The following is a 27,774-nucleotide window of genomic DNA, read 5'->3' on the forward strand; positions in this document are numbered from 1 at the left end:
ATCATCACTTGATTATGGCCTGTGTTAGCTTTGATAAATTCCGGAAAATTTGTTCTCTAACCAACATTCAAGAAAACACAATGAACAATGATAGAATCCAAATTCCAAATTAATATTTTATTTTTAATTAAATCACTTATGGCTAGACTAAGTATATATTTATGTTTGATATACAATGACACATTGTATATCAAACATTGGTGTCGAAAGCTTTAATAGAATTTCTATGCCTATGTACATTTTATTCGGTCAGTTTTTATTCAATGTATATAAATGTCTAATTGAGATGATAAATAATTTGATTTTTTTATTTCTTGGAACAAAGGAGTTTTCTCAGTTTTTTGGTTCAATCTATTCGTTTCTATAAGGGGATATACAATATTCTTGATGCTTGGCAGGCAGGTTGGCACTCGCGTTGATTTATGGTACGCATAGGACGCCATCGCCCATCTTCTGGAAAATTATTTATTAGTAGTGGCTATTGGCATTACATAGTATTCTACATTATTAATGCATAATGTGTGAATTATATAACATTGTACCTCGGAATCGAACTTGCAACCTTCGATCGCAAGTCTCAGTCCTGTACCGCAGTGCTACCACTGCTTAATATATTTTACAAACCATTTATTGACTGCGTGTTAAGCCATCAAATGTTATATATTTTTTCGTTATGTGTGTAAGCGTTTCGTATTTGTTAAAAAAAAAAAAACAAAAACAAAATGGTAACTAATTTAGCGGAAGAAAAAAATTAGAGAAAGCTATTAATAAAATTTACCTTGCGATACCTCATACAATTTATTTAACATTAGCTGAATTGAAGGATAGTATTTCTTGACTGCATTTTCTCTTTGAAAGGGTTGGTAACATAATTTTATTGTTTTAGGTGAACCACCAATCAGATCAAGATACGCTCGACTGACAGTTCTCGTGCCTCCAGAACCTCCGAGGATACTTCAAGGGCCAACATTCCAGGCTATAGAAGACCAAGAAGTAGATCTAGAATGTATTTCTATAGGCGGGAAACCTGCGGCAGAGGTGAACTTTTAAACTACTTCTTTTAGAAAATATGTTAATGACTTTTTATATCTTACATATTAATATATTGTATCTGTATAGCCTTAATATTGTTAGAAATGTACATTATTTTATACTGTTTTATACCGCCAAGTTGAACAAAAAACAACAACCTGTGCTTTAAATTGCTTTAGAAACTTTATTTATTATAACCTCAAAAATAATAATATTTATAACTTGTACTTGTCATCTAATAGCGAAAATTGTAAATTTACGTGTGTATTTCTGCCTTTGTATTTTTATTTTTTAGTTTAAATATTTATTTATTTTTATTTTTAATGTATTTATGTTTTTTTTTTCTCTTCCCAAATCCTATCTATTGAGATTGGTCACTAGATAGCAGTAGCCACCGGAAATAAAAAAAATCAAATATCTAGCTTCCTTACTGCAAGTCAGCCCTGTAGTTAAGCTGTATTACAATACTTAGCTGAGCAAGAGTTCTCGTTGTTAATATCTTTACTCTTTTTAAATATCATGTTTATTATAATTTTAATAATTTTATTCATTTGATGCAAACTTTACTTTTAATAATTGTAAGCCAATTATAAACATTTTCAACTTTCGATGTCGTCGATGCTAAATGCATCATTACGTTGGCAGTTGAAGTGGCAAGTGAGTAGGTCACAAGAGAGTAGGCGATGGAGCCTAAATGTTCTAAAATCCTGTTGACTGACGTCAAAGTTGATGAAGGCAGGCAGCTTCCATTCGATCATATTAGAAACGAGGGTCATAAGTCTAGACTTATGACCCTCGTTTCTATTGCTAGCAATAAGGGACCACGAAACGATGATATTGATAATGATTATTGGGCAACACATTCTATGCCTTTAATTGATCTGAATCGAAAAGTATAATAGTTAATTGAATAATTGGAGTACTGATGTAATATTTCATGTCTCATGACGGTGACTGCACTCACTGTATTGCGCGTAATTTTTGATATTGAATCCCTACGTTACCACATTTTAATAGACATATTTTTTACATTTATCCTAAAACCTATAAATTTGTATGATCCCATAGGTGATACATTTAAAAATTTTAGTATCAATTAAAAAACACAATAAAATAGAGTAAATTTTATGGGAATACCTCAGATATAAAGTCACTCAAAACAACATGATAAGTAAGGCGTTCTTACAAACGTAAAAGAAGTAATAAACTTTACCGATTCAGATAGCTATGAAGATTACTAATGAATTGATAGAAGCCGCTGTTTAAATCGCATTTTAGATACAAATTAGGTAGGGTCCTTTATCGGGACACCGTACTTTGAAACAACATTTTATTAATTCCATTTACACGCACGATTAGGCAACCATTAATATTGTTGTAATAAATTCGACAATGACACTAATTATGTAGTGGCGGTTCGATTAATTGTGTTTATCTATTCTGACTACGTAAACTCTAAAACAATTGCCCCTTGTTGGTTGTTGGTGGCGTTAGTTTACAATGATAATGACGCTTTACGAGCTCTCATTAACCACTGAATGTCTGAGGATTCTTGTTCAGCATTAAGTTCCTAATGGACCATGTGTATCTCTAATTGCTGCCTGTGTGGTTATAGAATGTAAAGTAAATGTACGGAAGCAATGTTGTTACTCTAATGATAGTTTTTGTTGCTGTAAGTTAATTTGATATTGTTATAATATTTTAATTATACTTCGTAGTTTTTAAAAATATCTATATATAAAGAGTGAATGTATATGCTCATTTGCTAGTAAATAAGTTAAACTTACCCCGTTAAAGTTTTTACTATCTGCTTCTAATCACCCTGTTTATAGTGAATTTGTATGACAGCAAAATCTCAAGTCAATCTCAAACATTCCTTGTCTTCGGGAACAAATTTCAAAACAGAATTGGTAGGTAGGATAGGAATCTGGTTAAAAAGAGTCTGGTCGGCTTTAAGCCTGCTACGCGGAAGACGGAGAACTTTGATCAATGTATTTTGCCAATAATGACATAGATCTAGAACGAAGTCGCTTACGATGGCTCTCATGAGAAGGTTCAACATTTTCCAAAAAGAAGAACAAAAGTCACCGACATAGCTCGAAAACTTGCTCGTCTGAAATGGCAGTAGCCAAGCCTACTACACCGTTCGTGCAGCCGACGGACATTGGGGCCAAAAGGTTTTCGAATGGCGACCACGAGCCTGTATTCGTGGCGTGGGTTGGCCCTCTACCAAATAGATCGAAGGCATTTATAAAGTCACGAAAAGTCGCTGGAAACAGCTCAAGGCCGGTCATTGTAGAAATTTTTGGGGGAGGCATGAATGAATGATTAAATTTGAAAAAAAAATAACAACCGAATAATGACAGTTAAATATTGTTTAAGTTTTAAAATTTCTCAATAAAGACCATTGCAATGTAATTTGAAAATTACAATAAGTTGAATAAATAACACAGTGTTTCAGTTCAGAGTTTAGAGTGTTAAAAGATACAGTAAGGAACAAGAAGTGAATACATGTTTAATAAATACCATGTTTATTTTACACTATTATTATATATAAGTATTGTAGCGCTTTTTGTTACGCCATTTGTGCAAGTCTTTGGCGGTATGCGTTACTTTCGCTACTGTCGTGTCTAATGTGATTTGGTTTTGATCGGATAATCACAAACATCTACGGTGTCGTAGTACTTTAGGAATTGGTCCATCCACTTTTCAAAAGTTTTTCCGAGTGATCATCTTTTCCTGGTTATGTGACCGAAAAACTTAAAAATACACTTGGATATAATGGAAAGGCGAGTGGACACTCCGTGTTCTATCTGTATCAATATGCTCGTAGTGTGCGACAAGCTTTCCATTTCGGATCCGATAGAGAGAGATACAACGCAAAGAGAAGGAAGAAGCATAATATATTTTCAATAGGAATATTCATAATCTCAAATAAGACTTTTTTCAAATGCCAATTGTTTAATTTTTGGATAAACATTTGTATAAAATGTTTTAGATTACGTGGGTGGACCACGACGGTGGCGTTTTAACTCAAGGCGTCACGTACACGGTTGAGCAGATGCCAGACGGCCGGAGGTTCACTGCGCGGTAAGTATGCCTAATGTTCTTGCTATTTTAGAAAGTTTTATTAGATTGCAGGCAAACAGTTTTCGTTGTTAAAATTCTTTCTCGCGTTAAGTTATTTGATCTAGTCTGTGAAGGAATTAAAAATTGTGTTTTGTTTTACGACAGAAATAGATAGTTATATTATTTACTTAATAACTATGTGCAACTTTTGATAATTTGTGGTAAAGTTCCTTTTCGGATTTACAAACCAAAAATAAAAGTATATTAATGAATTAATACTATTAGAGCATAAAAGAGTTTTTTGGTAATCACAATGAAACTTATCTTATTGACTCATTTACGTCGTTCATTTTATATTTCACATATCTAAAATAGTTTAATTTCATTTAACAAAGCAACTGTTGAGTTTCTGACCGGCTTTTCTCAGATCAGCGTTCCAAGCCAGTGGTGGCCAATTGCCTTAATTGTAAAAATAATCTACGATTCAAAAGTGCACGTAAATGCCCGATTGAATAAATATATTTTGAATTTGAATTTACTAATTTGCAACGCGAATTTGTTTGCGCTTAAGATGTATAGTATTTGCGTCATGTTTACTTATGTATGTATCGGCATAGATGACGCTAAGTTTTCTCCTATCACCCGAATTTAGCAATAGTAACTAAATATACTATATTTTGATGATCAGTAAGAGATGTAGTCGGTAGACGATTAGTGGGTAGGCTCTCCATTAGGTAGACCGACTACATATTCGTAGGAAGTCAGAGGATGCATGCAGCGCTAGACCGGTCATGGAGGCGACCTTTGGAGAGATCTAGGCTTCGCAGTGGGAGTCTATCGGCTGATATGATGAAGACATGCAGTCCATTCAATATTGAATAAGTAATTTTTAATTATGAATTCGAAGTTTTTCTTCTATAAGCATCTATTTAACAGATAGTTGTTCGAAACCGATGTTTTATTGTCGATTATTATTTTAGATCCGTCCTTCACCTCCGTCCAAGAAGAGGCCATCATAACCAGACGTTTACCTGTCAAGCACAAAACACAGCTGATAGGGCGTACAAAGCAGCCAATATTAGATTACAGGTAATTAATTTCAGTTGTATAATTATAGACAGTATATCAAGTAACTTATATGCCGAAATAGATTTTCCGTATATAATTATTATTGTATAATATATAGTATAATATAATATGTCATAGCTATCAATTAATAGAAATAAAGGGTGAAAATTACAACCGATTAGTCTTTTATTCTTTTAAGAGTAGAAAAAAAATTCACCAAGAACAAAAGTCTTATCAATTTTGTGAAGATCGTTCAAAAATAGTAATACAACATAAACCATATTCTATACTGATAGTAGTCCGATTGAACACTTATGATAGACAAGTATGAGAAAAATTTCTATACTGTGTCTCTTACTGACTTTTTCCTATTTTGAAACGAGTAGTACTAGCAACTAACAAATACTAAGACCTCGTAAACAAAATAATAAGGTTTAGATTCTTAGTCAAATTATTTGCATTAGAAATAGCCAGAGATATCTTCCCATAACCTGATACACAATTTACACCTGGTAAGAGCAAACATGAGCTCATGCCCAGATCTTTTAAAACTTGGTTAGGTAGACAAAGCAGGGAGGCTTTTTTAAACCTGCTACGTGGGTTTTCAGCCCAAACACTTTACCCGCCTTATCTCTTGAAGGCGATACATCCAATATCTTCACAATGAATCTACGGATTGCTATGGAGTTGCGTCTCTTTTCCACGAGTTTTTTTATAATATTAGTTGAAGTAAATAGTTGGACTATTTTTTTTGATATAATAATGTATTACTAAGGTATATCATAACTGAAATTACCTGACGTATTAATAATTTTTTTTAAGTAGTTACATATTCCTAATATTAGAACAAAAGCCTCGGAACTGTCTTAATACAGAATCTTTGGCTATAAGCATGAAAGTTTTAAATGGGTGAATGAAATGAAAGGTAAAGGAAAACCCAAAAATCTATAGTTTCCGAAATAACAAGTTACGTAATGATAACATAATATGATAAAAATATTTTCCAAATTCAGATTACGATATAATATAATTATTGTTTATTATCAGTTCCTCTAGTCTATTTACTGCCAGGCCGTCTGTCGCATTTGGATAGAAAAAATAAATTAATGTTACATATTTTAAAGTGATCACTTTATAGAAGGTAATAAGAAGTAGGTTTAAAAGGTTTAAACATTTTAACTGAAAAATGAACTATACCTTTATCCCTTTAAAGCTTTTACAACAATAACAGATCATCCTGTGTATGTTACCTGATTTACAACCGACTTGGATAATAGAATCATATCTAATTATGTCATTTAATCAAAGTAAAAGTAAATTGAAATTACTGTACTTCAAAAGATAATTCGAGTCCAAAGATAGGCTAGTAGAATGAGAAACCTTAAGAAACACATAACACTGTGAACTCGATCTCGCCAGTTAAGCAATTCGTTAAGAGGAATCAGCGAATCAGCTGAAATCATTTCCGATTTATGTTATCTAACTTCGGCTGTAATCGGGCACGGCCACTTTATTTCCATAACTGGGGGCTTTCAGACGCTTCTAAAAATGAGATAATTTGCTACGCCGATTAAGCTGGCATTTATTTAAGATTTTATAGCCAAAGTTTCCCTGGGCGCCTATTTTGCTTGCATAATTTTTATATTAAAGGTAGATACGGTAGGAAGAAAGATCCGTCCACTTTTCTCCTTATGTCTAATGATATTATTCGTGCGATTGCGTATTTTTATACACGTCTTGTTTTTCAAGTTTCGTGTACAAAATTGTTTTATTTTCGACAGAGATGGTTGTTTTTATTTGAGTTTTATTATGTTTAGTTAATTTTAAAATTGTATTTCGACTGATGTCTTAACTTTAAAGTTTAAATAACACAAATATCGTTATGGGTTTTGTACATAAAAACTTTAGTGACTCGGAGAGAATCTGTTTCAAAATTTTCTAACATACGTTTCTTATTAAATTATAAATATCAAAAATAATTGAAGATAATAAGTGTTCGGGTAGACAGGACACATCTTAAATACTGTAATATACTGAAAGAAACTTATAACTATTGTTGTTTCTGTGTATAGACTCCCGCTGTTTTCCCCCAAAGATATATAAGGGGAGGATATACCACAATTATAGTACGTAGAAGACAATGTTGCCAACCCTCAGGAAACTTGTCTGTGTGCAGTGCAATTCTATATATTAAATTAATCCATAAAGTAAATTTTAAAATTTAATCTTGAAAGTCGAACCCACGACTTACGATCCCATGTTTTAGTCCTCCACCACTGGGATACCATTGAAATACCACTGTATTCAGTTAGTATTTCGTTGCATTGTCAGTATATATGTGGAAATAATGAGTATACTTAATTGTCTTTATATTATTAACAAATTCCTAGTAAACTAGGTAGGTATAGTAATCCAAGCTTATTTATTTAATTTAAAAAACTTTTCATCTATACCAAAAGACGATCCGTTTAGAAATTTTTATACCGATATGTATAAAAATAAGAATTGTTATTATTATTATTATAACTCTTACAAAAGGGTATTATTATATTATTATTTATTTAAATGTCTCTTATAAATTTATTAATTTGCTGTAAAATTAATAATGTTATTTTGTTTTGTTTGTAATGTAACAATGAAAACCTATCATTAAGGCCTAAAATTACCATCACATAAAATATGCATAGTTTAATATTATATTTTTCAATTTTCAATAAATACTACTTTTTGTCGTCTATTCTGTACTATTAAGTCTACGTATATTCCTCACGTTATTGTAAGATGAAAGTGATATTTAATCAGACACGTAAATAGAATTATAAAAACATAAAGTTAAAGCAGGTTTTAATTCTACCTTCACAGATTAATTACCCCTAAACCAAGCCACCAATAAACAGATATAAAGGAAGCAGGGAAGTAACAAAATAAAGAAACAGATGGCTGAAAAACCTCACCGCAATTTTTGTTCGTCTCTGCTAGAAAATGTGCCAATTCGGCTCCCCGACACGTCCGGTGTCGTTTGGTCTGCGAGACGTGAGACAGGTTCGAGAAATATTACGAACTCGTCGATCTTTCGTGCGAAACAGGGTGGGTCAAATAATGATGGTAGAAATTTTATACTGGTAAAGTGAAAATAAGAGGGCTGTGAAGCTTTAATTTCGCGACGACATTCAAGGAGTGTCAGCGAATCCTGTATATCAGCAAAGCAAATGGAATCTCCTTATAAATACACGATTTTTCTTAACGTCGACGGTTTTTAGTATTTAATTGATTCAATTCTTCAAATAAAGCACATAATCGTGTATCACAAAAATTAGTCGTGTGAAATAGGATACTTAGACTTTGTTAAAGACAAACGCATATGGTAAAAAAGTATTTGAAAGATTTTTCATTTTAAAAGCACCTTCTAACAATACTCACCTAAATCAACACTCCTTTTCGCATCTACCTTTTTAGAAAGTTTATAGTGCGATATGCTATTGGCAGTCCCGAGACCGAATGAAAAAATAAAGGCTAGAAAACCTCTTCCTATGAAACCACAACCATATTGAGTGATAGGCGTGGTTCAATTAGCCTATCTAAGGTTGTATTTCTGTCAGGTAGTAAATCCTTCAAAATTATTTTCCATAAAAGGACGTGGATGCCACCTACGAGTATTTTCCCGAGAATACTCACAATGTTGATGAAAATGCGAATATAAAATTAATAGTCTAGTAAAAATTTAAAACATTTTATAACGGGACACAGGATTAGTTATGTAACGTGAATACATTGTAGGAATCGATATATGAAGTACCAAAGTGTCGATGCGAGTGTTCTTCAAAAAACCATTGGTAACTTGTTCAACGATCCCATTATACTTTTAAATGTATTCCCTTTAATGTAACGATTTTTAAAAGGGCAGAGGTGTGCTCTTAACTGCCTGTGCAAGCAATTAGGGGAAAGCAGAGAAAATGTATAAGCCGTAAAAACGGAGAAACGCTTACAATATTTTTTTTCAGCAATTTTATTTTAAATTTATCAAATGTACTGCTATGAGGATTTTCTTATGATTCATGTATTTATAATGGCATCATATTGCTTGGTAATCTTAAGCTATAAATATTTATAAAACTTGGAAACGAAAAAACAATAACCGATATTCGATATAGTGGATAAGCAACAATATATAGCAGCTGTAGCATCGGGGTTCCAAAGTGCTGACCACGGATCAGTAAACGCAGCATAGAAGGTCCACCAAAAGTTGGACAGACGACAATTTATTAGTCTTCGGAAGAAGCTGGTCATAGGCATCTTACAACCGGACCTTTTGGATATCAAGGGATCCCCCCTTGTCTACGTCCAATAGAGAAAGTTCCTTGTCTGAAATGTCCATTAGTCAAAAATGAGATTACATCTGTTGCTTACTAAAATTAAACTCTCTTAATTATCCTTAACATGATAAATGTATTTAATGTACATAATACAGCTAATTTTATATAATTTATTTTAATTAAATTGCTTTACTTTTTACGCACTATTTTTATATCTGTGATCTCAACGTTTACCCCTAGATAATAAATTGGCGATGTTATATTATCCCAACAAATTGCCCGCTTATCGGGAACTCGCGACCTACGATCAATAAGTCACGATCTTTATCATTAAAATATGACTGAGCAAATGTAAATATTTACAGTGAAGAAACTAAGTGAATTATTAGTACTAATTATAAGGACTGCGTGGGATATAAGATAGGTTCGTTGTCCTCCGCGTAGGCGGTACAATCTTACAAGTACATTCAATAATTAATTTGGAAAAAGAGAGTGGATAGAATTAACGATTCAATATACTTCACTTCAAGATGAAGAAATAAATTGACACAGGATGCAATGCGTGAGCTTTGCTTCTATGAGAGGTCGTTATTAAGACCTAAACTACCGTGATGAATGTACCAGAGAGAATTACAAAAAAAAAAGTTTGTAGGAGGAATATTACTTTTTTTTACATCAGGTATTCCCAGGATTAATGTCCTGTCGAAAGCCATTGTATGGCGAATAGATGTACTAGTAAGGGTTTATTTAATGATTGTGTAGAAAGGAAGAGTCTTACTGCACTAGGTCCGTCTTTAAAACTACTACCAACGTATCAACTATAATCTCAAGAGAATTAAGTTTCCTCTTTTATGTACTAGAGATCGAATCGAAAGAGACTCGCAAGTGTTATATTGTATACTGTACTACTCATGCTAATTTATAAGATGAGAATATATAGGAATACATAGAACCATGTAACTATATGATTACTTGTAATTTTCATTTTATTTGACTTTATTTACCTGGTAGAAAATCTTAGAAAACATAAGGGATTATATCTTTATGAATTACTATAATAAGACGTTTTCAACCATAACTTCTTTTTAAAGAATGAGACACCAACATGTAAGTTTTACAGCATTTGCTATAAAGTTTAGTATATTTCGTTACACCCATTTTATGGTTTATGGCAAAAACTTATGGTTGTTAGTGGCTCTGCTGATTAGTGGCTATGAGGTTTATACCTAATCTTCTCTGTGATCTTTCTCTATTCTGATATAAGGAACCCTGGTCACCACATCACGCTGTACTGTCTGAATAGCCCGTACCATGGCTAGTACCTTCAGAAACCCTCGTGCTATCATGATGGTTTGAGATTAAGAATTCACGTATTTATTGTTAGTTCATCTATTTATTACTTACTGATTAAAAAGATTCAATACATAATTCACCTTAAAGTTATTGAAGCTAGTTTAGAGCCATCAATTGACATCGCGACTTCTGCCCTTTTTTTTTTAAAAAAAAAAAAAACATCGCTACTTCGAAGACCGATGGTACATCACCGAACTGACAATTTGCAAACGTAAAAACAAACTTTAGTTTAGTTGTTACGATAGTTAGTAATAATGCTTATTAAATATAATATAATAATTAATAAATGGTTTGAAAATGATTAAACAAGTTGTTAACGAGTTGAAACGAAATAATGTCAATAGTGACTAGGTGGATCATAAATTTATTCATAGATCAGATATTCATTCATTATTAACATTTCATTCATAAAACGTCTACTGCAGGATTTCGCTACAGATTTCCTATGCAACCTATGCTCAGCGTCTATCAGTATTGATTTCGCAATGATATATCTTAGTAATAAAAATATTGATTAATTTGAAGTAGATAACATAAAATGTACATATACCAAAAGTCAATTAACAGCCACTTCAGAAAGTCACTTTGTTGCATTAATTCCCTTGCATTTTACGGCTTCGTCTAGACTCGAAGCTTCGTTGCGGAGTAATGTATCCTTTGGTAGGGTGACCTGCAAAGCACGCTAGCCTTTTCAATTACATTATAGTCGATTAACCTATCACAATTATACGTAAACAATAATTATGAAGGATATCTTCTTGTATGTCAAACTATTATTCGAGTTAAAAATATCTATTCATCGTTTTTTTTAAAATAAAAAAAATACTATGAAGCAATTAAACTTTTTATGCAATTATAGTAACATTTTTAAGTACCATTCAATTCTTTATAATCGGTGAAGAACTCTCAAAATTGCAATTCATAAGACGTCTACTGCAGGACATGGGTCTCCCATATAGATTTTCAATAGAACTGCTTAGAAATAACCTGCATTCATTTTCTCATAATGGTCACTATTTTTTGCTAAATCTAAAATGTCTCCGGTTAAATTTCGGTTTTGTATACTTCTGATTCTACTTAGCCTCCATCGATATTGTACGAAACGTATTTTTTTTAAATAGTTAACTTCAATACGTTCAAACGAAATTACTTATCGTCGAACAATTCTTAACGTAATATCGAGGGCAAACAATCGTCTCAAGGCTGAATCCAGTGCCTCGTTTGTCCCGGTTAAAACGAAGAACACGGGAACGGTCGGCCGGCGAAATGTTGCACAAATCTTTTGCGTTTATTTTCCCAGCGATTTCTTTGTAGCAACGAGCGTTTCTTGTTCTAATGTCGGGTATTTTTGAAAAAATAATGCCTACTTCTTCCTGACGGTTGTTATTGCTAGTTATTACAATCTGTTTGGTGATTTTTATTTTTAGATTGTTTGTTACTTACCTAGATTATACACCACTGTACCTTTTTAATATTTATAAAAAGACTTTTATATTTCCCACGCAAAGAAATACGAATGTACCGTCTCTTATCTGGAATCGAACATGAATTCATATTTCTTTAATTCCTTTTCAGGACTTTAGATAAATTATAATTTCTTGATACTTCAGAAATAGGTTAATTAATTTATAACTCATTGCTTTCATTAGAAAAATTTGAATGGATACTCTTTTGTAAGTTCTCCAAATGGTAAATAAAATCAGTCTTAAGAAAAAATATGTTAAATTTATTTCGGTACCTTACTTACGCAATAGGATTTTTAAAATATTCGTCTTTATTATTTGAAATTAAAAATTATATATATTCCGATGTCTTTGATGTTTTATCAATTGCCGATTCGGATCTAATTGTGCTTGATACGATTATCGGTTTTCCCCGCTCAATTACAGGCTTTATTTAAATAAAGTAGGAAACTCATTGGTTATATATAGATTTATCTTGTCGTCTATTTACCATCATATTGTTTTGAGGTAGTTATCATAATTTCAGCCGTAAGGCGACCGGTTTGTAGTCTGGTCGTTAATCTATCTTCTTGGTGGACAGTATCCACTTCACAACCTTAAAGTCCCAGCCGCAATCTGTTCTGCGCGATATGGGATCTGCCGCTGCAACTTGCCAATCTATGGGGTGATCTTCATTGCTTTTGGTAGTCTACGAAGGTTCACATTATGAATCGATCTTATAACGAAATGTTGTCTTTTGGAGTGACTGAGAAATAGCAAATGGGACCAAAAACGAGAGCTATACGTTTCAGTTTTTAAGTCTTCATTTGAAACATACGATGGCGTAGTGTCACGTAATAGTTACTGTGTTTCCGTTCGTTGGAATTGTCCTTTGTTATTCATAGTGGTCTGGCAATCTTGGAACTGATGCCATTGTATGTCCTTTTTTTACAGTTTCTCTCTATTACTCTCTTACCAAAAGCTTCATTGTGGTTGTTGCCGACGTTTCAGCGCATAGGCCTTCTCTAAAATTCCTAAGGGGGAATATATCATAATTACCATGCTTAGCAACAGGATTGGCTATCGCAGTGGAGTGTTATGGTAGACAGAGGACCCTGCTACCATCCTCTGGGAGCTTGATACGTAGATAAAAGTTTGGTAAGCGCATATTTATTGGCGGATTTAGTTAATTCATCGTCACTGTAAATGGGGCCGAGCCTTGGACAGTGTCTTTTTTTTAAAATTAGGGTGCCCAAGGTATTTAAATAAATATTAAGTACTTAGAGACAAGATGTATCATAATCAGGTAAACATTTTGCTCTCTAAGCACCATTTTGTAAAAATTAATAAAGATCTTTAGAATGGGTACATAAGGAGCAAAATCTGCTTATGTTCATCTAATGGTAAGCATAAGCTTTTTATAAATATCTTTTAAACTTACGCGAATCTCTAATCAATCAACTGCTGGTCATGGTTTATGTTCCATGCGAAGACTGCGTAGATTTTCCTACCAATCTTCTATCACTAATACAACCGACTTCTTCTTGCCACGTCATTTTTAGACCTATGTCGAATATTTAAAATCTTTACCGAATTTCGTCTTGTATACCAGATAGACAGTGTATTCGTCACCTTTTTTCTATGAGATACCTGAATTGCAAAACTCTCCTTATCAATCTACAAACGTCGTGTGCGGTCCAAAGCCACTTTACTTTTCGGACGGCAACTTTTCTGTTCCTTTCCTTCTTTGTCCCAGTCATACAGGTCTTGGGGAAATAAGAATAAATAGAATATGAAGCAGATTTGAAAATGGAATAGATTTTCCCGGATTAATAGTGATGTTACGTTCTGTTTTTGCCATAAAACATACATGTAATAAACAGTCATAAAGAAAATTTTTTTCCGCATGATCAACACACCTTTAGGTTTTAATATATTACGATTTCATCTGAAAGTCTAGTTTTGAAAAACGTTTTAAAGATAAAAGTCATTAATTGATTTATATTTACAAGTCACGTGTGATTAGTAAAATCATAAATAGATTTCTTTCTTTAATTTCACATACATCAAAGCTGACGAGAACACACCTTAATTTTTAATGAAACGATATCTTGATGTAAAAGAAATTTTAACGAATATTCAATTTATTTCTTTCACAAAATTAATAAAATTTTCTCTGTCAGCTATCTGCTTATGGCGGCATTTTAATGTGACATAGGTAAGGACTGTTAAATGAAATGCTGTCAAAGTTTATTTTAATTTTATTCAGTTCATCGGAGTTAAAGACAAAATGTATCTAAATGAAATTTCCCTAACGCTTTATGTATTCTTTGTTTGTATTTAAGGAATAAAATATGAAATACATAATATGTTTGGGAGTACTCTGTGAGTGGCACTAATCGATGTAACATTACTCCTGAGGATGTCACGTGTTGAGTGATTAAACGGTGGTAGTGTTATTCGCAATATTTGCCGCATGCGCATTTATCAGCGGCTGGCGGGCTGTGCTCTTTATTGCACGACTACTGCTGCATGGCGGATATTGGTCTTTTTCTTACTTAGATGGACTTCCGCAATATAACGCCTGAATCCATTAGATACATAACATATTATCATCACTTTAGTTTTAGAACGCTGTGAGACAGGTCCTCTTCATATATTTCCAATAAGACCGATAAGAAGCCACTAACAGCCTCCGCCGATGACCTTTATAAGGTCGTCTGTTCACCTTGTTGGCGCATATTCTATGCTGGGCTTCCCATATTATGGCATTACAGAACCTGCCAACTGCTACGTCAAGTGGTCAAATAAACAAATCTGAGCATGACTCTCCTGATGACATGTCATAGTAATTAAACTAGATTGCTACTTCATGAGCTTGAGCTCGGGGCGTTAATAAATTTATTTCAAGATTCGATCGTAAAGAAATCATTAGCATAGCTCTTTCATGGCTAATACAGATGAAATCTCTATGACTCACATTGTCTCTAAATCAATATATAATCATTTCCGATTTATTAGGGAAAATAAACATATTCACCTAGTAGTTTGCGTATAACGTATTAAATAAATATATCCATACTTCATATGATTACAAGAGACTTGGGCACGGTATTTTGGCAGCCCACTGTCTCTTCAACTTGCCAATCCAGTAGGTTTGAGGCTTACAATACCGAAATCCCGGACGATTTTTGTCCGGTCTTATAAACCGGTATTTAAATAAAAATACCGGTATTTCGGTATAACATTAGTTGATAAAAATTGAATTCATGCACAATATTAATTTAATTTAAAATAATATTAATTAATTACTAGAATTTTTTTTGAAGATATACAAACAATTTCATTGTATTAAATTCTATATCAAGCACATTTATTACACATACCGAGCCAAATATGGCATCATCGAGTCGCGGCGGATTCGGCAATATAAAACGATTGTGTATGTTTTTTAAGAACATACTTTATTAAACAAAACTTTATTTAATTATATTTTTACTTCTTTATTTATATAATGCCATACGAGCTTCTTATATGTAAAATGTAACACACAATTATATATGTACTTTCTTACTTGCACGTTTTTTGTGTCTATCTACTCCTGCTCCCTATGTAATAAAATAAATAATATCTACTCATTTGAAAACAGTATTTATTGAATTTCATATATTATTTGTTAACAAAAGTTAATATAACAAATGAGGGGAATTTTTTATTAATAATGCCGGTTTTAATAACGGAATCCTGATATTTCAAATATCAAACACTGACATTCAGATTTTAGTTCGGTATTGTAAACCCTAAGTAGGTTATACCAGTTACTTTTAATCGACTATGGATCTTCACATTTCTGGTTCTATTCGTCTCTACAATTTTCTTTTCTTTCAGGTTCAATATGCTCCAAGGGTGCGAATTTTCGTGAAGTCGGGAATTAAAAATAGCAGAATACAGGAAGGTGATACTCTGGTATTAGGTATGTTTTTGTAATTTTAAACTTTTCCTTTGTATCTATGAATGAACTTTTGACTGCGTTAATAATATATGAAGGCTCTTGTTTCTCAATTGTTGACTATCATTAATATATACCTTTTAAATACGATTCAACGTATTTCTTTGTTTCACATATATAGACTATAATAAAAGCAGATCACTTATACTTTAATAAATATTATTTGTTCTTATTTCAAATATTAGCTTTACAATTTTCTCCGAAACGTGTCAGAATAACAATCCTCTCTAAAGTCTACTTCTTGGTGAATTTATCAAAACTAAGTCACCTTTGTATTTATTTATTGTTTCAGCCTATAACTGTTAAAACGGTTATTGGAGAGTCTATAACGTAATAAGGCAATATATATTTCATCGTTATTTCGGCCTATAGAAACTCACTGTAAGGTATAGGTCTCCCCTAAAGATATATATCGAAGGATATATAACTATCAAACTTAGCAGACGGGTTGTCGATGGAAGTATGGTGCTATGAAATGCAGAGGACATTGTTGCCTATCCTTAAAAATTTGTTTGTGAGACAAAGTGTGAATTCAATTCTCTGAATACGATCTTGTACACAAGATCGTATTCAGGGAATTGAACCCTCGACCTATGATCGCAAGTCTCAGTCCTCTATTGCTGCGTTACTACCACTAACTAATAAACGTTTACATAAGCGCAACAGCTCTACATTTCAGTTCTACATTCAAAGGATAGAGATAAAATCAAATAATAGAACAATGCAATTAATGATATTTGTGTTAAGGTTATAAAGGAATGAAGTGAGCTAATTATTGAAAGACATAAATATATTATGCATTTGTACACAATTTTAATTAAAAACGAATGTTTTTAATATAGACCCTACACACCTTGAAATGTATGATATATATATATATATTAAAACACTTTTTAAAGTTCAAAACTAGCGTCTATATCCTTTCGAATATAATCCTACTGACCATTCAAATTTTCAATGTTATTAAGCATTTCACCTTTTCCAGGTTGCCAAGCTACTGCCAATCCTAACAATCTCACCTATAAATGGTTCGTGAACAGCGATCAGATCATCGGAAATGTTAACAATGAAATTGTAAGTATAATCACTTTAATTTGGTTCTGTATAAAAATATATTTACTAAATATTTACATGCTTAACGACTGTGATACCATGAGAAAGAAAAAACTTGATGTCGGATGGTGAAGGATGAGGTATCTCTTGCTGAGGAGTGCTTTAAACGTAGTAAAATAAAAAGATCAAATCGACTTAAAGTCTGAGACTGATTGCAAATACGGGAAAAAAGAAGATTTAGCTTATAATATTTTTTTAGTGTCAATCCATATATATTAAGGCGCCAATACATGAACGATTTCTTTGATTTCCGAATTTAAAATAACAACTTTATTAATTTATTTATTTATTCTATGTATATGTGTGTGCATGCACATGCATATATGTATGTGTATATATTTATATGTATCTCGTAAGACTGTTGTTCATGGCCCGCGCTATTGGGGGCCTCTCATACCCCTTACTAGTTTGGGATAGCGACTTTTATTTTAATTTTAATTAATTTTTTCATATATCTTGTTTTATATTTACGCTCTTCTACCATGCGTCTAAAGATCTTTCATTCTTTTCCTACATTTCATCTGCCTTACCCTTTCATACCATTTTCCATCTTTTTCGATGTCTTTTATCCATCACCTCATTCCTCAGGTTTTACAATATTTATTTTTACTATATTTTACAGAATTTAATTTATGTGCATGTTACTACTACTTGTAAGACTGTTGCACATCTTGTTTATGCTATAAAGTTTTTTAAGTATCTTTCTTCTATGTAAGATTATGATCTTTTTGCACGTCTTCACAATCTAAATAATGCTAAAGGCGGAAATTTTTAATGAACCTTGTTGTATACGTCGTCTGTTATAGTGTAACTAGATTTTAAGTTTCCTCAACAACAAAAAAATAAAAAAGTAATTTCTTTAATAATTTATAGTTTAATATCACAGCAAGCTCACGGTTGCTTAGCGAGCCATGGAGAGGGCTAGGCTTGGGACATTTCTTAACTCTTAAACTTATCGAATTAGGAAAGGGGATATCTGTACACGAACGAAATGACTCGTCTCTCAATACAACCCAGCGTATTGGCAAGTTAAAGTGCTAGTAAGTAGACCACAGAACGGTTTGGGTTCTATGGTTCTGAAATAGAAACCAGAGACGGGTACTTGCAGCGTAGGACATCCAACTTCAATTTGAATAGACGATCTGGGTAAAGACGTGAGATAAACGCTGGATGCAGTAAGCTTCCTAATGGTCTTATTAAAAATCTAGGAATGATACTCCTTTCCAGCAGTGAACGTCTTAGGGCTAAAATGATGATGAGTGATGAACATTCAAAATAATTTACTAGACTACTCTATCATTTTCACTGTTTCTTTAGGTTTAAGATATGCCACGTTTCGTATATTTTTAAGTCAACATGGTTTTATGTGCACGTGTAGAGGTATTTTAATACAACAATTCAAAAATATAATAAACCATAGTTACGGAAATGTTTAAGAACTGTTTTTCTGTAAATTGTTAATTCTTCTGTCATATCATTTCTAATTGACATTGCAAATCATTTAAACGCTGTGGTAGTTAGATTACGAGTATTAAAGAACAATAGAATCGATATATTTATATTTCATGTTTTCTAATTCCGATTCATTTTGATATCAAATTTTTAAAAATATACATTCTGAAAGCTATTATTATTCAAGAGACAAAATTTTTTTAATGATGAGGCCGAACACCATGTTAGATCATAATTTAGATTTAAAATTTAATGTAATTTACTCTGCATTACAATAATCATAAATATTTCAAAATTTAGAAACGTATTCAGTTTATAATCTCAATTATGTGTTAGCCTCAAACATACGAAAGGTGTAATCCAAATGTATAATTCAATACTAAATATAAATTTGGAGCAGTGGTAGCCCACCGGTAGAGGACTGAAGCTTGCGATTATAGGTTGCGGGTTCGATTCCCATCATACAGTCTTATTTATAAATCACACTTTGTACGTTTATTATATTGGATTGCTACTGATCACAAACAAGTTTCCAGAGGATGGGCAGCAGCGTCCTCTGTATGCAGTAATACTACGTGCAGTAATAAGATCGGGAAACCGGAAAACGTGGCGATTATGATATATCCTCCCATACATACCTTTAGGAAGCCTACGCCTTGCAGTGGACGTCTAAATCTATTTAGGTTTTTTCCCACGTTTTGGAGACAAATCCAGTATTTGATTCATATAAACAACTAAAGATCTTAAAATTATAACCAATAATTGAATATTTAGTATTTTCTTGTTTGTATGTTTCTGTCAAATACATAACTAGTTTTAACATTTAAAATAATTTCGTTTCTTTTTTGGGAGACGAATCTAGATTTTTCACTTAAGTACAATACATTTTGACTGACAAAAATTTTCTTTATATAAGAAATTTACAAGTTTCTTCATTTTATATTTAGTTTTTTTTCCGTACACGTAACATGTAGCGTGATATAAAAACAAGTGTGCAAGTTTTATATTATTTACCGCGACAGTTTCCAACGGTGTAGGTAACTTCATTTCTTACATCGTATTAATTTTACAAGCAACATTTGCATGTCGTTGGCTTTGCGGACCTTCTCAAAAATTCCCACAGGAGGAAATTTTCAAATTTCGTCTTGGCACACCCAGCAACCTACACCTGCAATATGCATTTTGCATTAACCACGCTACATTCGAAATATACGTAGGTGAGCTAAATAAATTATGTTTAAATTATTCAAAAGTGTGTTCTGGGTACAAGTGTTAATTATGGCTGCATATACTGCAATTTTTGCTCGTTTTTATATATAACTGTAGTTAGCAAAGATCTTCACGTTGGAAATAAAATTGAAACGTAATTTTTAAATTCCTGCAACTTATTGAGAATAATCCTTAATAAATCTAATTATTCCTTAATTATTTCATACTTCATTGTTACTATTACCTTAAGTTTTGCTATTATATTTTTACCTTATGTTTGCTGTGTCTCCTCAACTTTAAGATATACATAATTTGGTAACGGATTTTCAATGTTAACTCGTACTCTTTAAAATAAAATAATTAAATATGAGAATAATATTATTCCATTTTCGTATTTTAAAACTACTAAACATTTTCTCGTCTAATATCCCTCAGTGCTCAGTGATGACTTGCGGCACAGAAACGTGGCTTTGAGCTTCATGGGCTAGCTCATTCGCTCAATGGGTCACAACGAGGGGTATGCTCAGGATTTCTCTTTGAGATCTAAAGAGAAATGAGGAGATCCGTAAACGAATGATATTAACTAATAAACCCCAGCATTTTGACAAGTTGAAGAGATAGATTGCCATTGGGGTTTTAAAATCCTTAAGTGGACATCTCTGACACCTTTCTACCTTTTTTTCCACATTGTGGGTTTTTGCCCTTTGTGGATGCAGGCCGCTTCCTATTCTATTTGAAATCTACGGGAAAGACTTTTCCAAGCAGTGGATGTCATATGGCTGAAATGATGATAATAATATTTTTTTTTAGTATTTTTTAACTCACCAGTTCTTATAACATATAACCAAATAAAAATAAAGTTATTTACGTTATTAATAAAAACAAAACAATACGAGTAGGTAACGAGGAACCGCAGTAGGTAGGATATTGTCAATAAGCTTCGAAACGCCAATACGCGGAGCACGTAAGACGCCGTTACTCCTTTATTTTTACGTCCGCGTCGCACCGTGCTTGCGTCATAAAGTGTTTGTTGCAGGTGCTATCTAATGTGTCGCGCAGGTATAACGAGGCTACGGTGAAATGCGAGGTGCACAATGGTGTTGGAAAAAGTGCCGATACTAAAACCTTGGAAGTTGCTTGTAAGTACATTTTTTTTCATCTTAAAATCACTGATTTAATACATTGTACATGAGTATAGCATGTGCCATGAAATAGTCACCTATATTGGAGAAATCATCATCATCTTTAAGTAAGCCTTTCTCAAATATAGCCATAATGAATAAGCAATATCCAGGAATATGTCGTCGGTCCCACCACCTAGGCCCCCCAGTCTTACCCACCGCATCTACTAGCTCGTGGTTAAACAAATTTTCGGAGAAATATCAGTTTTTTTTTTCTCCTTCTTTCAGATTTTGCTTCTTTTGCTATAGTGTTGCCGAAACCGTTGTACTATGCATTAGGAAAGTCCAGAGAGGTATGTTCAGAGAAAAAAAAGCCTTAATACAGCCGTTAGCGAGCATTAACGGCAGACTTACGGAACAGAACTGCCGATGTTACCCTTCCATGCCGCATGCACACCTGTGGCACGGCATAGCGGTTTCGGTAGCGCTTTAAGCAATTTTTTGTGTACGAAGCATTATACAGTAGTTGCTAAAAATTGGTTTATGCAAAAAGAATGTAGGAGATTGTTTTTTCTCCATATTGGAGTTATATATTTTCTACAACGACGCTTTATTCAGATTAACTTTTTCGATTTAGTTCGCTGCATCGCGAGTTAGGTAAAGCGGTTTCTGTTGGACCGGTTTATAAGGAATCTTCTCATAGTTTTACCATCTAAAATTTCTGCACGAACTACCGTTTAGAAATTTTAGATAGCAGACAATTTATAATTCCCATTCCATAGCTGGATACGGGCAGCGTAAGAGCGGCTTTCGTGGCAATCCTTGTAACCTTATAGACACAAGACGTTGATATTAGGAATACCTAGGCCTCATTAAAATCCCAAGAAATTTAATAATACACAATGGTAATGTCGATGGTATGGAATCATCACCATACCAGGCCACAGATGCCCCCTGCAAAGGAGTACCCTCCCGCTAAAATTACATATCTATAGATACACCATAATCGCAACGCTAAGCAGGTAAGTTGAGGAAGAGGATGCTGCCGTTCATCCTCTGGAAACTTGTTTGTTAGCAGTGTTAATTAATTACATTTGATGAACAAATTATGAATTATTTAAGATTGTTTCTCGGGAATCGATCCTGAGATCTATGGTTGCAAGTCTTGGTCCTGTACCGCGGAATCACCACTGCTTCGAATACTTCGGATATTTTTTCATAATACAGATTATTTTTGGCTTCTTAGCCAGCATTAGAAGAATTAATGTACTTTTTTCTTATCATGCCTCTGTAATCTATTATTATCATATATTTTTGTTAAAATATGTGCTTGGATTATGGATATAATATTTATATATTTCGCAGATGGACCAAAGTTTAAAATCAAACCACAAAGCGTCGAAGGTGATTCCGGATCCGTAGCAACTATGTACTGCGTTGTTGACGGACATCCTCAGCCAAGAGTCACATGGTTGCGGTACGAGAATGAAAGGATAATTGTAAGTATTTCGTTTATTATTACGAGTCCTAAGAAGGTTTTTTTTTTAAATAATATAAGTAAACACAATAAAGTCATTTTATATATGGTGTTTGGTTATTGGTGTTAAAGCTTTACAACAAACACCCTTTGTTTTTTATAAGTGTAAGGGCAGTTGTGGTCACATGTGTAGTTTATCTAAAAAAAATGTTGTATGAAATAAAAATAATGAAATTATTTAAATGTCACATTTGTATCATTGATCACACATGTATCATTGATCTTTATTAAGCATTTATATAAGGTAGATCGTATACCAATACTTGTATTACCATGTTATAATTTTTAAATAAATGTACAAAAATTTACAACAACCTATACCTCTATGAATAATAAACGAATGATTAAAAGATATCCCGTCGTTTGAGACATAATCTTTATTATACAGAGAGTGGGAAAGTCCACAAATCTCACTGTGACTGTCTCGAAGGAGTCCGCTGGACAATATTGGTGTCGAGCCAGCGTGGATGGTTACCAGGACATAGAAACACCCGCCATGGTCTTTGTTAAAGGTATTGTACAATCTGCATGCTTCATTTATTTTTATATTCACTAGTGTACGTAAAAGAATACCAGAGTTATCTAATTTGAAAAGAAAAAGAATCGAATTGAGTTAGCATATAATGTTTTCAATTTAAATATACGAGGGTTTCAAACGCGCGCTGATCTGAGATGAATTCGCTACAAACTCGGATGGTGTTTTCAGTGATCACTTTTGCAAAAATTCTAAAAAGAGTAATTAATTTACAAGCTTTATTATCACTTAAAAATCTCTTTACAATGTAATAGGATTTTCAACGAGTTTATTTCTAATAGAGTATTTAAATTTATTAATATGGTAAATCAGAGACAACGCGAATGTGTAGTGACTACACACAGCTGTTTAGAAAAGATTTTTTTGATAAAGCTTATGAAAGCTCCTAGCTGATTTTCATATCTTGTGTAACCCTATGTAGATTACAATTTTTTATATTTATTAAGACCTTATTTAATATCTAGCAATTGTGATTCGCTGTGTTCTGTTTATGCTCTGCTATCTTTCTACGTGTCGCTTTTGATTTGTAATGGTCAATTCAGAGAAATACCCAAGTATGTATTTCATAAAACTGTAAACAACTGCCAAAATATTAACAAAATCAAACGGCTATTTTTTAATAATGTTAGCCATAGTAAATTTATTTATGTAAGAAATATAATTACATTTTGAGACAATCAAAACAAGTAATACATTAGGGAAGCCACTCAACGTTTGAATCCAAAAAAAACTTTATCGTAACAGCTAAATAAATAAGCGAAGTTCGCTTTTAAATGTAAGTGTAAAGGAATTGTTCGTTGATTGCTTAGAACTCCAGCATTCTACTAATTTATTAAGTTTTCTGTTGTTTTTATTCCTTTTACTGTTCAAAATGTTATTTTAGACTTTTATATTCAAGTCGAAATGTTTCGTAAAAAAAAATTATTCCTTCATGTAATTTTAGATGAAAAATTATATTCACTGATAAGCTTTCTTGTATAAATCCGGAGATCCAGATCCATAACGCGTCTAATATAACAATTTAATAGAATTTTTTCTTAAAGGTTTTTTTTTTTTAAAAGTCGTGTCAGTCTTGAAATGCCTTGTCGAAATTGACAATAAGCTATTTTATTCTTTGATTTTTAATAGCAGTAGTAATAAAAAGTCCAGTTGTTTACTTGACGTGACGAGACCAGCGATTAGGTGATCATTCGCATGGTTTTTTATCATCTACATTTCCTATAACCAGTTTATTTTTCGAAGTTACCTAGTTATCTGCGAGAGATGTGTTCTAAAGAAATTAAGACTTTTTAATGGCATATTGGAGAGCCTAAACTTGATCTACAGTTGGTCAATAATGGATTTTTTAGTGCGTATCGTAATCACTGTTTTTTTTCAGGTCCACCTAAAATACTATCAAATAAAACGCAATACGGTGTAGAAGGAGACAGTGTTAGAATAGAATGTATATCTTTCTCTGTTCCGAAACCCGATTTCGTTATTTGGTCTTTCGGCGGAAACGAAATTAACTCATTTCACAACCATGTAAGTTTTTTTTTACTTGTTTCTTTTGTACCAATTTATGGAACGATATTACAAATTTTAAACATAAACCTTTAACATTATTTTTTTCTATCCTCGAGTAAAATATTTGTTTTTATTTCAGGAGTATGCATTTTTAGAAGAAACGTTGAGCGATCAAATGAGTAAATCTACTCTGATTATTCGAGAAAGTCAGTCGAAACATTTCGGAGAGTACAACTGTAGTGTATCCAATTCTTACGGAACAGATACTATTGAGATTAATTTGGTACTCGATAGTAAGTATTTTTTTATTTAATTTATAGTTGAATAAGATAACAGGAATTGATTAGATGAGCAATTTCTATCAAGTTCGGTCCTCCCAGGTACCGCCTAATCGGAATTCCCAGGAATACACCTATAATAATTGACTATCCAAGCCTAAATATCCTCCAAGAGGTTTGTTTACTCAATTAATCCATTGAGATATCATTGTAACAGAGAAATTTACTAACGCTCTGAGCCCAGGCTCATGACGTATTCATCTAGTTTAATTACTATAAAGATATTAAGAGCCATGATCACGCTAAATTGGCGTTTCTTGACGAGTAATTATCGAATTGAAGTGGCAATAGGCAGGTCATATAATGCATAGAACAGACGGTTGCTAAGGCCTTAAGATTCTGAAATAGAGATCACCAACCAGACAGCGCAGTGTGGGACTTCCTTTCAAAATGAGGGAACAGATGACACTGTTAAGAAAAGACGATAAAGTAGGTAATTACTATGGGTTCTATTGTAATTTAATGGAGGCCTATATCCAACAGTGGATTTCTTACGGTTGAAGTCATGTTGATGATGATGAAAGAGTATCTTTACCGCTGTTAATTTAAATGAGGTGAAACGGAAATTTTTGTATATAATAGGGTTATGTCAGTATTAATAACTTTGTACGAGTCTTTGTGTTGGATATTATTGTTAAATTCTAATAATTTTAGTTTCCGGGCTTGATAATTTATCTCGTCCTACTTTTTGTCCTTGACATAGTTGCTATAATTATATTTAATTTGACATTTTTAACTGTAGCCGTAGTATAATTCATATATTTTGTTACTAATTCAAAGCAAATATCATAAAAATGCAGGTATTTGAAAAAATGAACACTATATCCATTTTTATGTGTTAGATATATGATAGACTCTCGCCGACAGGCCATATTCGCCCTCGAATCATCCTTGACTTGTCGTTAGTTAACCTAATGGATGGCCTACCCACGCTGCCTTAACCGTCTAGTGGTCGTCACTCGAGAACCTTTCAGTTACATCGAATTCATATAGAAAATAATATTTCTCATTATAGAGGTTATTTTTAATGTAACATTTTGTGAAAAGACGTGACAAGTAATTTTTGATTTGACGAATTATTATTGACGATTTTTTGTTTTAGAATCATTAAATCTTATTATCGTCGTCTCTGGCGCTGCCGGGGCCGTGATACTGATTTTGATAGTGATGCCTGTAATCTTGTGTCGTCACAAATCGAATAAAACAGACGTAAAAAAGCCTGATATTACGGATGTAGGGAAGACTTGCGTCGACCAGTACAAGGACAGTGATCGAAGTTCAAACATTAGCGATTTGAAAATGGAACTACGGCAAGTTGAAGGGAGCTGTGATATGGTAAGTAGAGATAATGTCCCTTATAAATCTTTAAATACAAAAATAATATTATGTAATAATTGCAAAAATCATCATGATTTAACAAAATGAAAAATAAACGTGTGATCTATATTTTTGAGGAGTATGTATTGTTAGCAACCTAGTACTCAGTTTAATAAACCTAATAACAAAAAGGGAAGTAAGAAAGTCAATTAAGAAAAAGATTGAAACAATATGCTACTAAAAACTGTGTTCAGTTTTCACATACACAATAGTAACCACAAACAAAACTGTACGAATGGTCACCAGCGTCATAAAGTTCTGGATTGGAAACTACCAATCAGCAAATGCAGTGCGGGATGTCCAAAGTGGATAGACGGGTGTAGGCCTCTTCCAACCAATTGATTGTAAAATAAGGGAAATATAAAGAGGGAGCATATGTCTAGCAGTTGACGTTGTATGGCTGAAATAATAATGATGATGAATGGCTAAAGGAAAATGAGGATAAATTATAAGCACGTTTAGTTTTTTTTTTTAATTTTTGTAGAACTACTCAGTTTGTTTCGTCTATTAACAGTTGATAAATTAATCTTGACGTCAATAATAACGATATGTATTTACATGTGTGTGTGTCTACGCCTAAATCTATATTGGTATCGTTTTTATCCAAATAATTCCATGTTATTGAATTCGTGTGTATGAGTTATACGATGAATAATTTTTTTCCTAGGATGCCTCTAACAACGGGTCGGAGACAGAACTTCATTCTACGCTACATTTAACCACAAACCTCGGGCTGCCACTCGCCGGCCCGGTGCCTCTACCCGAGGCCGGTTACGACAACGAACTAATGAAGCAGTACCAGAGATATAGCGGTGATTTCAATCAACCTCTCAGCAATATGCATATCAAGGTAAAGTTTTTATTTACATCTATTTATCTTTCTACAGAACAAAGAAGTATTCTATATTTTTCCAATAGGACCGGTTGAAAACCTGCAGCCTCCTAATAATGGTTTGGAAACAATATGCAATAAATTTATAAAAGACATCAAACAAAAACTAACATAGAAATCCTATCATAGTATTAAAGGGCCCTAAGTGATTATGTATATAATGCAGATATAATACGCTATCGATGACCTTGTTGAAATCGCAGGAAAGTAACGCAACCGGTCTTTTTGGAAATCTCCTGGAGAGGAATTTATCCACCTGTTCAGGTCTTGTGGCTGAAATAATGATCATGGAAATGAGTCGCCTGTCAACAGAAACAAATTTTGACGATTGGTGCTTAATGGCTCTACGGTTGTATTTTAAAAAGTAATGGTCTTATTATAATTGTAACGGTAATTGGTGTTGAGAGC

The 27,774-nt window shown here is 32.9% G+C and overlaps 1 protein-coding gene across 1 annotated transcript in view; it reads left to right on the plus strand.

Moving 5' to 3' along the window:
• Nucleotides 1-27,774, plus strand: part of LOC137924987 (irregular chiasm C-roughest protein-like) — a 137,464-nt gene that overhangs the window by 101,319 nt on the left and 8,371 nt on the right. Inside the window, exons 5-16 of the mRNA XM_068768416.1 lie at nt 887-1,038; nt 4,031-4,122; nt 5,082-5,190; nt 16,166-16,250; nt 17,272-17,360; nt 21,097-21,199; nt 22,547-22,680; nt 23,107-23,230; nt 24,632-24,777; nt 24,899-25,052; nt 26,200-26,432; nt 27,142-27,324. Of these exons, the coding sequence (XP_068624517.1) occupies nt 887-1,038; nt 4,031-4,122; nt 5,082-5,190; nt 16,166-16,250; nt 17,272-17,360; nt 21,097-21,199; nt 22,547-22,680; nt 23,107-23,230; nt 24,632-24,777; nt 24,899-25,052; nt 26,200-26,432; nt 27,142-27,324 (1,604 nt within the window). The remainder of the gene's footprint in view (nt 1-886; nt 1,039-4,030; nt 4,123-5,081; nt 5,191-16,165; nt 16,251-17,271; nt 17,361-21,096; nt 21,200-22,546; nt 22,681-23,106; nt 23,231-24,631; nt 24,778-24,898; nt 25,053-26,199; nt 26,433-27,141; nt 27,325-27,774) is intronic.

Source organism: Battus philenor, unplaced genomic scaffold (assembly GCF_028537555.1).
Source record: "Battus philenor isolate CCGP_79_NKW_IND1 unplaced genomic scaffold, ilBatPhil1.0.hap1 SCAF_25, whole genome shotgun sequence".
NCBI lineage: Eukaryota > Metazoa > Arthropoda > Insecta > Lepidoptera > Papilionidae > Battus > Battus philenor.